This window comes from Cygnus atratus, chromosome 6 (assembly GCF_013377495.2).
Source record: "Cygnus atratus isolate AKBS03 ecotype Queensland, Australia chromosome 6, CAtr_DNAZoo_HiC_assembly, whole genome shotgun sequence".
NCBI lineage: Eukaryota > Metazoa > Chordata > Aves > Anseriformes > Anatidae > Cygnus > Cygnus atratus.
Window position 1 is genome coordinate 20,009,265 of NC_066367.1, and position 14,128 is coordinate 20,023,392.

The window sequence follows — 14,128 nt, forward strand, 5'->3', positions numbered from 1 at the left end:
GCCATGTAGGTAACCAGATAGAAAGTATAAGTCATTTTTTATTACATTTTTCACAGTTTTTGAATTGTGTGAAGAACTTGTACTATTGGGTAGGCATTTTCATGGGAATAATAGCTGAAGCAGTTTGAAAAATGAACCATCCCAAACAAGTGTGTGTAGACAGAAGGGTTTCATAGGATATTGAATGATGAAAATGAGTATGTGTCTGAGAAAAATAAGATAACCATAGGGAAACTGAGAAGAAAGGTGGGGGATGTATTTGGAATGAGTAATGGAAATATTCTGAGAAACCTTTTGGTCCAGAAAAGGTGTTTAGGTTAGCAAACAAAGGAATTAGTGCCTTCGGGTTTGATTTTTGCTAGGCTATGGGAGTTTGTATATTTTTTATAAACTGATGTGATCACATCCAAAAACTGATTTCAACACACATTTCTCTTTTTCTTAACACTGATGTAGTCCCCAAATTTTGCGTAACTCTGTGGGCAAATGAAAGGCAACAATATTAAAACTATCTGTATTTCTTCTAGCTGCGGTAGCAGATAAGCCTCATATGATATTAACATATGCAACATGGAAATTAGTATAAAATATTAAAAGGATCGTGTGAGTGGCTGGGCTCTTCCCTTTTCACAGAATTCACATGCCTTTAGTGAGAGCTGACTGTACTGAGTATTTTCGGTATGTTGGCTTGGGGCTCAGACATTATCTCTGATTTAGGTACCATACCTTCTGTCCCAAAAGCCCTTCTCCAGGAGGGCCTCGTGGTCCTGGCATTCCATGAATTCCTTGTTCCCCCTAATGATAATCCAGGTTAGTGATATTAACCCTTCGTAGTCACTCATCATGCATTATTTTTAAATGTTCAAAGTGTTTCAACTGCATTTTAACAACTGTGTTCAGCAGTATGTCTACCCTACAGATGTATAATATTTGAAAACTGCATGATCATATCAGCTGTCTCTGTGGGTATGAAAGACTTGGGAAGAGGATAAATAGTATTTTTCATTCTGGTTCATTTTACGAGGCTATCTTTCCCTCTTAAAAGATGTCCCTGCTTTCTCCTCACCCAGTCCACGCACCTTTGGGCTTGTTTACAGCAGTAGAGACAGAACATACTTTGTAGGTGCTTAAATTATCTTTCTCATTGTCCAACCTCAGGTTCTCTTGTCATATAAGAAATAACAATGTGCAGTCTGTTGATTCCGTTATACTGCGATGGTCAGATTGAAAACTCAGCACAGGTTAAATACTGAAGGCACAGTATAAGGGAGTCATCTTACCTTAATTCCTTGAATGCCTTCACCAGGAGGTCCCAAAGAGCCAGGTGGCCCTGGGCGTCCTACGGCTCCCTACAGAGAAACCCTGCATGTGTTAAGTACAATATTCATAATAAAAACGCACAATAAATTGTTGTACCACCATGTAATTTCCTGTCAGTCCTCTGCCACATCAGTATCTTTTTATAAGTAGTGAGGATAAGATTGCTCTGGCTGATTAATTTTTTTTTATCCTTTATCAGATTATTTAAATCCAGTTGATACTTCAAAGGAGTCACTCAGGACCTTATGGTCAGAGAACATGAATCACCTTGCTGATTGAGATGAGCATTGCACTGAAGGATGGATTGTATTGGTGGGACACTGAGAACTGAATTATGATTTAAGAAAGGATTGTTATTTCCTAAATGATGTGGTATCTTTCATCACCACTAAGCTTACAGTTTCAGACCTGTAAACATACACACTAATGTGGCATTACAAATAATCTCTTGTTGCTAATTTATAAGCTCATTTTTTAAAGAACTCTAGAGAAAATGTTCCAGTTCCATATGTTTTCCATAGGAAGCAATCAGAACGCATGCAGTACAATATTAATTTTATACCTGTATTGCAATTCCAGTGGCCTTGCATGAAATTCTCAGTTTTCTCATTTGTAAGGGTCCTGTATTCATGCCTAGCACAGGTGGGGTTAGTGCTTTACCACTACTTAGCCATAGACCTAGCCTTCAGGCCAATGTGAACAGTCTGGGACCAATAAGCCACATTGTGCAGGTGATACGTTCTGATGTTGTGAAATCCTTCCTTTTGTCCCAGTTCAGTTCTTTTATATTCACATTCACATCCTGAAACAGTTTTTTTCTATTAATAGACTTCTGAAGTTGATCTGTAGGAGCAAGAATTTTCCATTTTGGGAGGTTTCATAAGGAAAATGGCTTTTTATTATTATTTCCAGGCATTTTTTCAGGATGTATATTATAATTATATATTACATTAGAGTATTATTGATTTACTTTATACAGTAAAGAAAAAAAAATTCTGGAAGAGCTCAGCAGTTTGCCTGCAGCTTTTAGAGTAAGAAAGGGAAGACACTGCTAAGTGCTTACTAGTCCATTAATCCTAGGTCTGGAAAAATGCTAGATCTGAAGAAATATTTGCTACTAAATTGGAGGTACCATCTGCAGGAGCTACACGTTTTCTTCATGCAAGCTTATCACTTTATTTATCCTCTGCAATAGGGAAAAGGCCATGGTTTATGGCAGGTTAGCAGAAACATTTTTGATTTTCTACAAATTAAAGACACTGTATTCCTCAGTTATCTGTTGGATTATTTGTTTCTAGTGAAGTGTGAAGACAGAAAACATAAAGATGTGTATGCATAAGCACGTTTTTATACTGTATTTTTCTTTTCTTTTTTTTAGAAAATAGATTATGGGAGATGTAACTGTTTAAATGGCTTACTTTTGGTCCTGGCAGGCCTTCTCCTGGGGGACCTGGGAGACCAATTGGTCCTCTACTACCGGGATCACCCTGAAAATGGATACTTTAAAAAATAAGTAGTGAATACCAAAGTTTGATTTCTAGAATTCTCAGCATCTGTTGTGCTCAAGCGGGACAAAGAGAGGAGATTTGCTGAACAGCACAGTGTAAGTCTAAACAGAGCTAAACCATGAATACTGCAGACAGGATGAGAAAGATAATGGGTTTTAACAGTGGTCTAAACATATCCAAGACATGTACAGTCAGGCAAGTTAACAGATAAATTACAATTCCCATATCATAAAATGAACTATAGTTCCTCCAAGCCAACAAAAATCTTTTTGCTTTCTTGCTTGTCAGAGTTGGATCATACTTGATGTTCACATTGGCACTGCTCTAACATACTTTTCCTATGAGTGCCTTCAGACAGCTAGCAGTTTGAAGAGAATGGAAAAAAGACATATCTCCTTTTAAGAGAAACGAGGCGTGTTTAAATAGCTGCACTCAATCTGTCAATTGCCTGTGTAATTCAAGTAATCCTACAGTCAGCACCAAGATGAGTTCTGAACTGAAGCTTGAAGATCTGCAATGGAAGCTACCTTTTATATACTGACAAGTAAATTTAAGCTGTATGAAAAAGATACTCTGACTGTGACCTATGGGTAGGAACTATATCTGCATGGAGTATATGTATGCATTTACTTTTCTAGAAGTTAAGGTCTGTACCTTAGGTCCTGGTAGTCCAACTCCATCAGGGCCTTGTTCACCAGGAATCCCAGGAAGGCCTGGCAAGCCCTGAAATTGTATGCACAGGCAGAATATGAATTTAACTTAAGGCTATGTTGACTGCATGTTTTTGTTGACATTAATATGGCTAGTATCTTGAATACATTGTCTCTTAGTGGGGTCACTGTGGTCTGTAACTGGTTAAATTCCACTCTGTAAGCCAGAAGTTGTGTCAGTGTTGGTCTGTGTATTCTGTCTCATGCAGGAGGCTTGTACATGTTTGAAGACAGAGGAGTCTTATCCAGAGAGGCAGGTGCAAAAGGAGTTCTATCATTGCATTACACAAAAATGTCAAGAAGCATTATAAATGCTTCAGATTCCCTTTTCCACTTTGACATTCATTCATTTTTATTCCTCAGTGTGTGTATGCACTTTTACAGTTGTCTGTAGCAGAAGTAAATGCTAGCATATCACCAAACTTCCTGGCTGTAGCCAGTAATTCTCCTTCAGTGCTACATACACATGCAAGCAAGGGAGAGGAACAGAGACCCTTTTCTCTTTGTATCCTCTTTGCAGGCATTAGTCATATGTGCTAGTACAGATTTCTGTAAAGGTCTGTAAAGCTGATCAACCCATTCTTTGCCACATCCTCAGCAGCCCATTGAATATAACCGAGGACTGTTTGGTCTTCTGACTCTGGACACAGTTGCTTTTTCAGTGGTTCTGGAAGATAGTGCTGCCCAGAGCGCACACGCGCGTATATGGACACAGCTATTCAGCTCGGCTATGATCTCCTGTTTGGGGGTTAAAATTCTGGATGACTGGGCAGAAGACAGTATCTTACACTAAGATATTGAGGGAACTGATTGAAACATTGGACTACTACTACTTGGACTACTTCTGATTTCTTTTTCCTTCTATGCTGAAATGCATTTCCACAGTTGAGGAGCATAAAAGACAAGCAGATCTTTCTTGGCATGTCAGCTGTGGAAGTTAATCACTTTGGTGTACCTATTTGTTCCCAATTCACATTAAAAAAATTGTCTGTAAACTTACAGGTGGACCAGGATAACCGTCTCCTTTTGGCCCAAAGGGCCCAGGGGGTCCTGGAAGGCCTCGGTCACCCTGATGAAGGCAGGAAAAACAGATGAGACGACTGACAGTGCAATTGCTAGCAGGAAATGCTCCATGAAAGTGGAACTTCTTTGGCAGGCATACTGTAAGTTGATTTTATCTATCTGCTCACGTATTTTACTAAGTGAATGGTTATTGGAGGTTATTAATCCTGGGCTAAAAGTGGGATATTTAATAGCTCTGAGGATATACTGGACCTTCCAATTTTAAGTCGCTAATTGGATCTCTTTTGAGAGCTCGGTCTGCTGTTATTATGACATACATGTAAGAGGGAATGGCTTCAGTTGCATTCCCCATATATATATATATATAATTATTTTTTATCATGATTATTATTACTCCAGTTTTGGGGGCACAAGCCCATCTTGACAGACAGACAAAAGTCTAGCATGGGAGCTGAATTACTGAGTAGCTATTTTTGATAATGCTAACTGAAGATAGATAAACTGCTGTAGAGCACTGTGAAAGTTCAATATTGCTTCTGCACGTGCTTTTTGTTCCATGTGGTGAGAAAAAGGACTCAGGGTTGGGGACACCAGCAATTTGTGTGGTCAATTTAAAAATGTTTTCTGTCACAAGGTTCCTGCCTGTTTTTGTTGTTCCAGAATTGTATTTTCCTATACTGCCATGGAACCTCATTAAAGATATCGAGTATAACAGGAGCTTGTTAGCAGAGATGTTCCCTTTTAAGCTCCTTTCATGGATCCAGATAGCTGGAGTATCTCAGATACACAGATTTACCAGAAAAATTAAGAGGATTAGACTCTGCCAGCAGCACTGGATGGTGCAGTGAATTGCTCTGAATTACAACTGAATGAATGATCTGGATGGATGACTGTGTTTGTCCCTCCTGCTAACCAAAATATGGGCATGCGTAGCAGTGCCAAGAAAAGGCAGAAATTATTTTTTAAAAATTAAGCCATAGAAAGTTTTACCTTACTACACATCTTAGTGCAGACATTTATCTAAGAGAGAAGCAACAGCAAAAGCACTAATACTGATAGCAAAAAGTGAAGAACATAGTCATAGAAACATGCTGAGCATAACCTAAATGAAAGAGCTTTGAGAGCTTAAGATCAGTCAGAGGACAAGGGACAGGGGCTATACTCGAGTATTGTCAAATTCACTAGGTTAAAGCCTGAAGAAAAGTTGAATGTAGCTAACGCTGAGACAATACTAGAGAAGTGCTAGAGAGAAGTCCTTAGAGATTAGCTGCTCTTTCATGTTCTTCTTTCACTGCCTAAGGAATCTCTTCTCACATGGCCAGTTTGGCCCATGTCCTGAGCTCTTGTTGGAGTCTATGGATTACTCTGTGCCGTACCTAGGAATGAAGCCATGTACCTAAGAAGGACCCTGGCTGAGAAAAATTAACTGTTTGGCATGTATGCTGCTGTAAGCACATAAATCAGGTGTCCTCTCTGTATTCACTCATTATGAATTAAAAACAGTCAAATTTTCCCTGGTCCTCTGCCATGTGGAAGCTTATGGTTCATGGAGTCTGGAAAATTGACTGTGGTGATCCAGCCATGTAAATCCTTATAATGTGCCAGCGCAGTACACCATACACAGTAAGAACCGCAGAACACTTTGCCATCCTAAGTAATTTGATGGTGCTTCACGGAATCCTGCCTTATTTTACAGTTCTGTCAGAAATTAATTTATCAATTTAGGAGCTACCTTTGCCCCAGGAAGCCCAAAACCTGGTTCTCCAATTGGTCCAGCAAGACCAGGTAACCCAATGTCACCCTGCAATGAAGAAAACATGTACCCTAGTTAGTTATTTTATTAAACATCAATCACAGACTGTTTTTTATTATATGCCATACAAACAGATATATATCAAATGTAATAGTTTTATATATATATATATATTTATTTGTTTCATGGGCATTTAAGATAAACACCAAGAGCAGACGAAAGAAAAATATTTTGATACGGAAGATATCAAAGACAAAGAAACGAACACAGGTAGGCTACACCTCAAGCTGGCAAATAATTAATACCAGGTCATGGTGGTAACTAGAATGCACACAATATATAACTGTCGATAGGAAATAAGACATTTTGGGCAACCTTCTAAGGCTGAAATTATTTACACAATAAGCATGCCTACTTCATTGTTTTCACACAGTGTTTGAAAGCACTAGGAGTTGGAGTGCAGATGTTACCTTTGGTCCAGGTACAGCTCTTCCAGGAGGGCCTGGCATTCCAAGACGTCCTGGCACCCCAGGCTCTCCCTGCAGTGAAGGAAGGAGAGCAAAAACAATGGATTTTTCTGCAAGTAGCATGAGCGTATCTCAGAGAAAACATCTGTGTGTCAGTTTATCATATTCCATTAAAATTCTATTAGAAGTCTCAATATTTTATTGATACACTATGTTAAGTGAAATCTAGCCATTGCAGAACTGATAAACAGTATAGTTCTGATTTCTCAATGGAAATGAGATTCCTGTCAGTCACTGAATAAATATATATTATTAGAATTCCTTTTCTTAGGGCATTCTAGACTTGGTCCAGCCCTCAAGGCTTCCTGCCCAGCTGTGTAGGTGTACAAGAAAACATTTATTTTTTGTCAGAAAAGATTTTTTAAATAGTCCTTTCAGTGTACTTTATTACCTCTTTTTATTTTTCTTCTTATGTGGAAATACTATTGTGTGAATTAATAATGAAAGACTTAATAAGAAACCAGAGGAGAAACCTCTCACTTTCAGTGGGTAGTGAGAATTCAAACTCCACATCCTTGAAAGAATATCAGCCATGAGTCTGATCAGTGTAAGGGAAAATAAAGTCCTGTTACATGTGTATATGCTAGACACCATATTGTCTTCCCAAATATTTCAGCATAAAATGCCAGTATTAGTGCCCCATAACTTTTTCCAAGTCACTGGGGAAGCAGTATGGTGAAAGTAAAGTTTTTAAAAAATGCTTCTAGATGTTTATAGTGATCATAGTGTGTCTTGCTAAGAGAAACCTTAGCTGAACTTTGGTTTTCTTTGGTAGTTCTTAAGAAGCAAGTTAATTCCAGGCAAGTTGTTCCTGCGATCTGCAGCAAAGCACAGTTTTGTGGGGCTGTTTTACACACATAACATGATAATGAACGTACTTTAGCTCCTGCAGGCCCAGGCACTCCTGTTGGTCCTGTTAATCCACGTATTCCTCTCTGACCTTGATCTCCCTACAGAAATGGAGAAGACATGTCACATGTACCAAAATATTAAGAACATGTAATTGGTGTAATGTCTTGGACAATGACTCCAGCAACTTCCAGTGTCGTTATTTCATAGGATACAGATAGTGACATGAGAAACCATAATTACTTTTCCATCAGTGAATCAGTACAGAGGACCAGTACAAGAGCCAGAACCCAAAAGATTGATTGAGTTATTCCTACTAATCGAAGCAGTAGTCCCAGCAAAAGATTTACCTCTTTGTGAACTTCTTGGACCAGACACTATCACTGGTACTGGACATTGTGAGCCAGTGACACTGTACTGCTGTTACATTTTTTTTTTGTGAAAAAGATGTCCCAGATGGTCTTTTATTAACTTCATTATTTAAGAAGTTGGTTTAGGCTGAGGCTGAAACAAATTCTGCAGCTAGTTGCTTTTAGAAACACTCGTTAACCTATTTTTTTGCGATGTATTTTTTCATTACTTGTGTTAGACTAAAAAAGAGAAGATACTGACAAACCTATTTGTGGAGCCTTACAATTCTGAATGTCACCTGTAGTAAGACATTCTCACCTTCTCCCCCTGTATTCCAACCCCTGGAGCACCTTCAGGGCCTCTAAGACCAGGTAATCCTGGTTCACCCTGGAATGAAAAAATTAAAGCACTGTTTCAGAGAACTAAATACACATGGTGCAAAATTAACTCTATATTCATTTGAATAAGCTCATTAAAATCAAAGACTTTTAAAAATCAATGGCAAAATTTCCACTGATGTCACTGGGCCCAGGATTTTCTTCCCATAAGCAACCACTGTAAAACTCTAGGTGGAATTCATGAAGTAGCATGTTTTCTAAGTAATGACTGAACACTGAGTACGGAATTTTTAAATATATAGGTATCTCATTCTGGGAAAATACTATGATCAGAAGGCTACAAAGGGTTGCCTGTAGCCTTTGCTGTGATCTTCCTTCTCAGCTGAAGGGAATTTAGTGGATTAAAAAAGCCAACAACTGTAAACAAGATAATAGACAATGACCACCACCACCCCCCGAAAAAAGAAGAAGAAAAGGTTTCCCTAAAAACGTATGTTTGAAAGAGAATTTTTTCACCAAAAATGTGCTACATTTCCACTTGTCCATGAACACCACTTCTTCTCTTCTCTCTTCTAGGTTTGGATATCAGCACAGGGTAAACAGTAGGAATGTTTGAAGGGAAGCAAGAAGGCTGCAGAGAGAGATGAACCAACCTTCTGTCCAGGCGCTCCATCTTCTCCTGGAAGGCCAGGCAGACCTGCAAGTCCTGAAAGGCCTGGCTCACCCTAACATCAATAAAAAGTAAGTCTTTCTATTAAATACAGACTTGGTACTATTCTTTTGCTGAATCAAGGAAATTTATTTTAAAAAGGCTACTAAACTGTATGTATATTTATAGCAAACACTTACGCATATGAACTGAAATCTTGCATTTTTTAAAATACTGACAACTCCCATTTATTACTAACAAGGGAAGAAATATGCCTGATTGTTCTAACTGTGAATTTTATCTAGACAAATAATATTATTAGCTGTTAATGCTCCAGTTAATTCTTAAAAAATAATAATACCATAATTTCATTAAGCGGTAGCTTTAAAAGTAATAGGAAGACCCGACTGTGATTTGATGATGGGCATTTTGATGGTGCATATCAATGTGAATCTATTAATGGCATTGGCCTATTTATATAAGGTTCAAAATCCTGACCCAGTTTTAGATGAATTAGGGTCATTTGGGATCAAATGGATTCACTCAGCGTTACCATAGTTTGAGAAATGAAATCAAGTAATGAAGCAGTTTATTTCCTTTTCCAACCCCCATCCAAAATCCCTAAGTAACAAAAAAAAAAGCAAACTCAGGAGACACCTTTGCCTTTCTACTGCCATGGAAGTGCATTTTCACCTACTCCCCTATTTTATGTTAATCTGGCTGTTAGTGACATAGGGACTGGCTAATATGTTGGTCACTTCAGCACTGAGATAATCTGGTTACAGCTTCCTCTCTGTTCCAAGCAAATGCTTCTTTTGTCTAATAGCACAGCTTGCTTCCCGTACAAATGTGTGAGGGTGTAGCTGTTGCTCTGTTTACACCATATCATTTTGTGTGAAGAGGGAAGGAGCAGTACAGTAACCACTGTTCTGTGCTTTTTTCACCAGCTCAGGTTGTAGTTTAGTTTATGCTGGGGACTGCCATTTCTGACAGGTGTTTAATATTTTGGATTGTTGTCTGGACAAATGTGTAGGTGAGGTGTGTGCCACACTGATCTGAACATGGGCTAGGTACATTGAAAGTTTCAGTCACAATAAATATTCCTACTTTTGTACAGAATTGGTGTATATTAAATGTTTCAATTTCTGGAGGTTACTGAAAGTCTGTGTTGAAAATTATAAAGACTAAAGCCTAAGGTTCATCTCTAAACCTATTTTCAAGTGCCTACAGAAAGGACACTCAAAAACCACAATTTTTCAAATCCAAATAAATAAATAAAACAAGACCTCTATTAACAATGTACCTTAGAACCAGGTTCTCCAACACCTCTTTCTCCTGGCACTCCAGTTTCTCCTGGCAAGCCTTGTTCGCCCTTAAGTAGAAATTATTATTAAGAGCTTTGTCATGGAGAAAGAGAAAAGCAAATTTTTGGTTGGTTATATTTAAGGAAAGATTAAATAATGATATTACCTTTAGTATAATGTCTTAAACCCTTGGTCACAAAGACTGATAATCTCCAGGTCCCTAAGTATATTTTGAGCTGTTACCGAAGAGTTGTTGGTGGAAACGATTAATGCTGTAAATCTATAATTTTATGTCCCTGTGAATGTTTCCCACCAAAATTTCAGCTGCAAAGCTAACTTCCATAAACAGTTTGCCCTTCTCTTTCTTTATACCAGTAGTAAAGCATGTCCTGTAATCACTTCAAATGTAAGAGGTGATCTCTGATGCTCCAAAATACTTTACCTGGTATGGACCTTTGACCCACTTACACTTCTAGTTCCTTAAGACCATGCCTGAAGGCATTCAGAACTTCATCTGACACCTCTTCTCAGAAACCACTTTAAATCTCATTCCAAACACTTGAAGGTTGACTTCTTTTATTTACAGTTCTGGATTGTACTAATCAGTCAAGGCTAAATTATTGTGACAGTTTTCCTTCAGCAGTGGTAATCTTCATTACACCTTGGACCATTCTTAACTGCTAGATACAGTAAATTCACAAAGTCAGATGAGGCAACAGGCAGCAGAATTAACATGGAAGGCAGCTAATCTGTAAGGTATACATGTATTTTTCTGGAATAAGAAACTGCACTGAGAATAAAAGATGCTTTTGAAATGGAAAATAATTTCCTGCAATAAGTCAATTTTTAGATCGGTGTTCAGCACTTTAACAAACATAAGGATAGAGACAGACCACTTCTTAATCAGAAAACATAACAGTAAAAACAGCACAGGAATTGTACTTCAGAAAATTCTCTAACCTTTGGTCCAGGTAGTCCCTGTCCTGGTAGCCCTCTGGAGCCGGGTGGTCCTTTTGGGCCCTCCACTCCCTGAAAAGATTATATAATTAATTATTAAAAATAAAGTATATTCTGTTACTAGACATTTAACTGTCGGGTGAGGGGAAAGTGAAAACCACACCTTCTCTCCTTGAATTCCGATTCCAGGTAATCCTATTGGCCCAGGTAAACCAGGAGGACCAAATTCACCCTGGCAAATGAAGTGCAGTTAAACAGCTGTATAAAAATAGAGAAACAATCTGGCATATCTCTTGTGCTAGTGCATGTTGACTTAACCACTTCATAATGGTTCTGACCTTTATCTTTCATATATGCATTTATTCCCTGCTGGTTCCATTGTTGCAAACAAGTTCTAGTCTATTTTTCCAGTTCTAAACCTTGATTTTTGCACAGAATCAGATGATTTTTGTAAAATTTCCTATTTTAATATAAAGAGATGTTCAAATAGGTTCATAGAATTTCTTGGGCATAAATGTCTACAAGATACCTTATTGTGTAGGGTCTTTTGTGGGTGCCTTGCCTCATTACACCTTTTATAGTGAATGCCAACCCTGTGCTATGTAGATTTATTGTCACTTTGCTAACCCCCTGGTGTATTTACTGCTCACCTTTTCACCTTTTATGCTGATGCCTGGAAGTCCACGAGGGCCTTTTGGTCCATCAAAACCACGGTCTCCCTACAAGAAAAAAAGAGTGCAGTGTTAACTATAGAAACACACAGCTGTTCTCTCTGAAGTAACTAGAGACACTGTTTGCTCTGTCATCATGAAAACCAAAATGAGAGGAACCAGAAAGCAGCGCCTGGTTCTGCTTTCCAGGATACCAAAGAGGTCTTCACAAATGGGCTTGCTCTGCAATTTGAAATTGCTGATGAAAATGCTGAACAAACTTCTTTTTATCTTTCTGCCCACTTTGATTGTTTTGGGTCCTGTCCTGCTTCCCCTCAAATCAATGACAAAACCATAACTCATTTAAATGTCAGCAGGACTAAGTTCTGAGACTAACTGAAGGCTGAATTCTGCTTATTTGTCTCGTGGGTTAAAGTGTTGCAATGAGGATCTGTCTCTCACTAAGAATTTTGCCAGAATAAAGACTAGGCCAAACCGTCTTGTTTGTAGAGGTGTATTTGTAAATGTCATTGGCCTAAATGTTTATTTACAATACAGAGGTCTTGGTGAAAATGCAGGTTATACTAACATGGAGAAGAATATTGTGCTTTCTTGTATTTCAGTTAATAAAACAAATAAAGACTGGTAGTTAGCTTATGCAAATTGTCACAGAATCACCCAAGCCAATGAAGTTACATGCCCCCGACAGGCTTTTTCTCTCCCTACTAACCAGTTCCATCACTTTACCTTTGACTGAAAACCATCATGTGGATTTCTCTTAAAAGGAACATTCCTTACTCCTGATGGTTTAGAACACTTGCTTTCATTTTGCATTTTGCTGAATTGTGAACTTCTAGCAAAAATGTTCTGCTGAAAGAAAGCAACTGTACAATTTGTCTTAGATTAACAAATCACCTGCTTTAAAGGCATTTAAAACTGTACAGCTGACATACTTGGCAGCCATAAACAGGATTAGAGGTATGTGTAGACTCTGTTTATACAATTTCAATTGTATAATTGTTTATACAATTTTCAATTGTTCAACAGTTTCAGTTAGACTATGCATTATTCAATACTTGTGCATTGCTCCTCTGCACAACTTATTAGTTGTCATGTTTCTTCCCACATGTATTGGTATTTCAGCATCAATGCAGTGATTTCTAACTATACTTCCTTCAAATTCTTTTTTCTTTTCATGGATAAGATCTGCTAAACAAATACAAGCCATCAAAGTGAGACTAGATAATTTATGTAATTCATCATAAAATATATACTGTGTTATATATAACGTTGCTAGCAGCAGTCAAATTTAAATCCAGCTGACTGCAGTATTGTGCTAAGCAAAGATTGTAAAATTGATTTTTAGTAAAGGCACAATTGGGGCCTGCATCTGTGAAATACTTTTTTATTGTTTTCTCAACCAAAATTGCCTTGGTGGGTGAACAAAAATGAGTGGACCTATTGCACAGATGTGTGGGAGAGAGGAACTCATTGGTTACCAGGTATGAGGCTGTATCTGATAACATTGCTAAAACTATGCTAAAAGGGAAGAATTCACCACATATACTTAGGGTGGTCTGGGTGTCAAGAAGCCCTCTAGGAGGTTTTTGTGCAATCTAGTGAATCTTACTAGTTCAGGATCATTTTTTATATAATAACTACTCATCCAGTGCAACTCCCAGGGAGACAGTTAAGAATTATGTTCCATTTGAAACAGTAATAATCAGGTAAAAGTCACATAGAAGGCCACAGAGAGTATCTGTCTCAGGACAGACACTGGAAATTAGGAGACTCAAGGAATCTCAGCATCTACACTATTGTTTCACTAAAGCCATTTAGCTCCTGTGCAAGCTGTGCCACTTGTTGCTGTAACCAAAGGTCCAAGTGACAGCCCAAGCTGAGCTGGTTTTCAGCAGACAGCAACAGGAGCTAGTAGGAGGAGGTTTAGTGAGTCCATCCTTGTAAGCGCAGCTATTGCTTGTCATTACTTTCTGCTTTATCTGCAAAACAGGAACGGCAGCTTCCTTTTCCCACAAACTGAATCCAGCCTTTTGCTAAAATGCATAAGCCAGTAGCTGAGGTATTATAAAGCTTAGAAACCTGTCTTTCATGAGAGAAAAGATACCTACATATAAGGATTTAGAAATAAGCAACAATAAAAAGACAATTTTTTTGTCTAAGGAGTCACT

The 14,128-nt window shown here is 38.2% G+C and overlaps 1 protein-coding gene across 1 annotated transcript in view; it reads right to left on the reverse strand.

Moving 5' to 3' along the window:
• LOC118259326 (collagen alpha-1(XXVIII) chain-like) overlaps nt 1-14,128 on the reverse strand; it is a 33,127-nt gene that overhangs the window by 6,562 nt on the left and 12,437 nt on the right. The window contains exons 14-27 of the mRNA XM_050711713.1: nt 11,940-12,008; nt 11,453-11,521; nt 11,293-11,361; nt 10,332-10,400; nt 9,033-9,104; nt 8,360-8,428; nt 7,720-7,791; nt 6,785-6,853; nt 6,294-6,362; nt 4,539-4,607; nt 3,483-3,551; nt 2,739-2,807; nt 1,281-1,349; nt 727-795 (exon numbers count right to left, since the gene is read on the reverse strand). Coding sequence (XP_050567670.1) covers nt 727-795; nt 1,281-1,349; nt 2,739-2,807; nt 3,483-3,551; nt 4,539-4,607; nt 6,294-6,362; nt 6,785-6,853; nt 7,720-7,791; nt 8,360-8,428; nt 9,033-9,104; nt 10,332-10,400; nt 11,293-11,361; nt 11,453-11,521; nt 11,940-12,008 — 972 coding nt within the window. The remainder of the gene's footprint in view (nt 1-726; nt 796-1,280; nt 1,350-2,738; nt 2,808-3,482; nt 3,552-4,538; nt 4,608-6,293; nt 6,363-6,784; nt 6,854-7,719; nt 7,792-8,359; nt 8,429-9,032; nt 9,105-10,331; nt 10,401-11,292; nt 11,362-11,452; nt 11,522-11,939; nt 12,009-14,128) is intronic.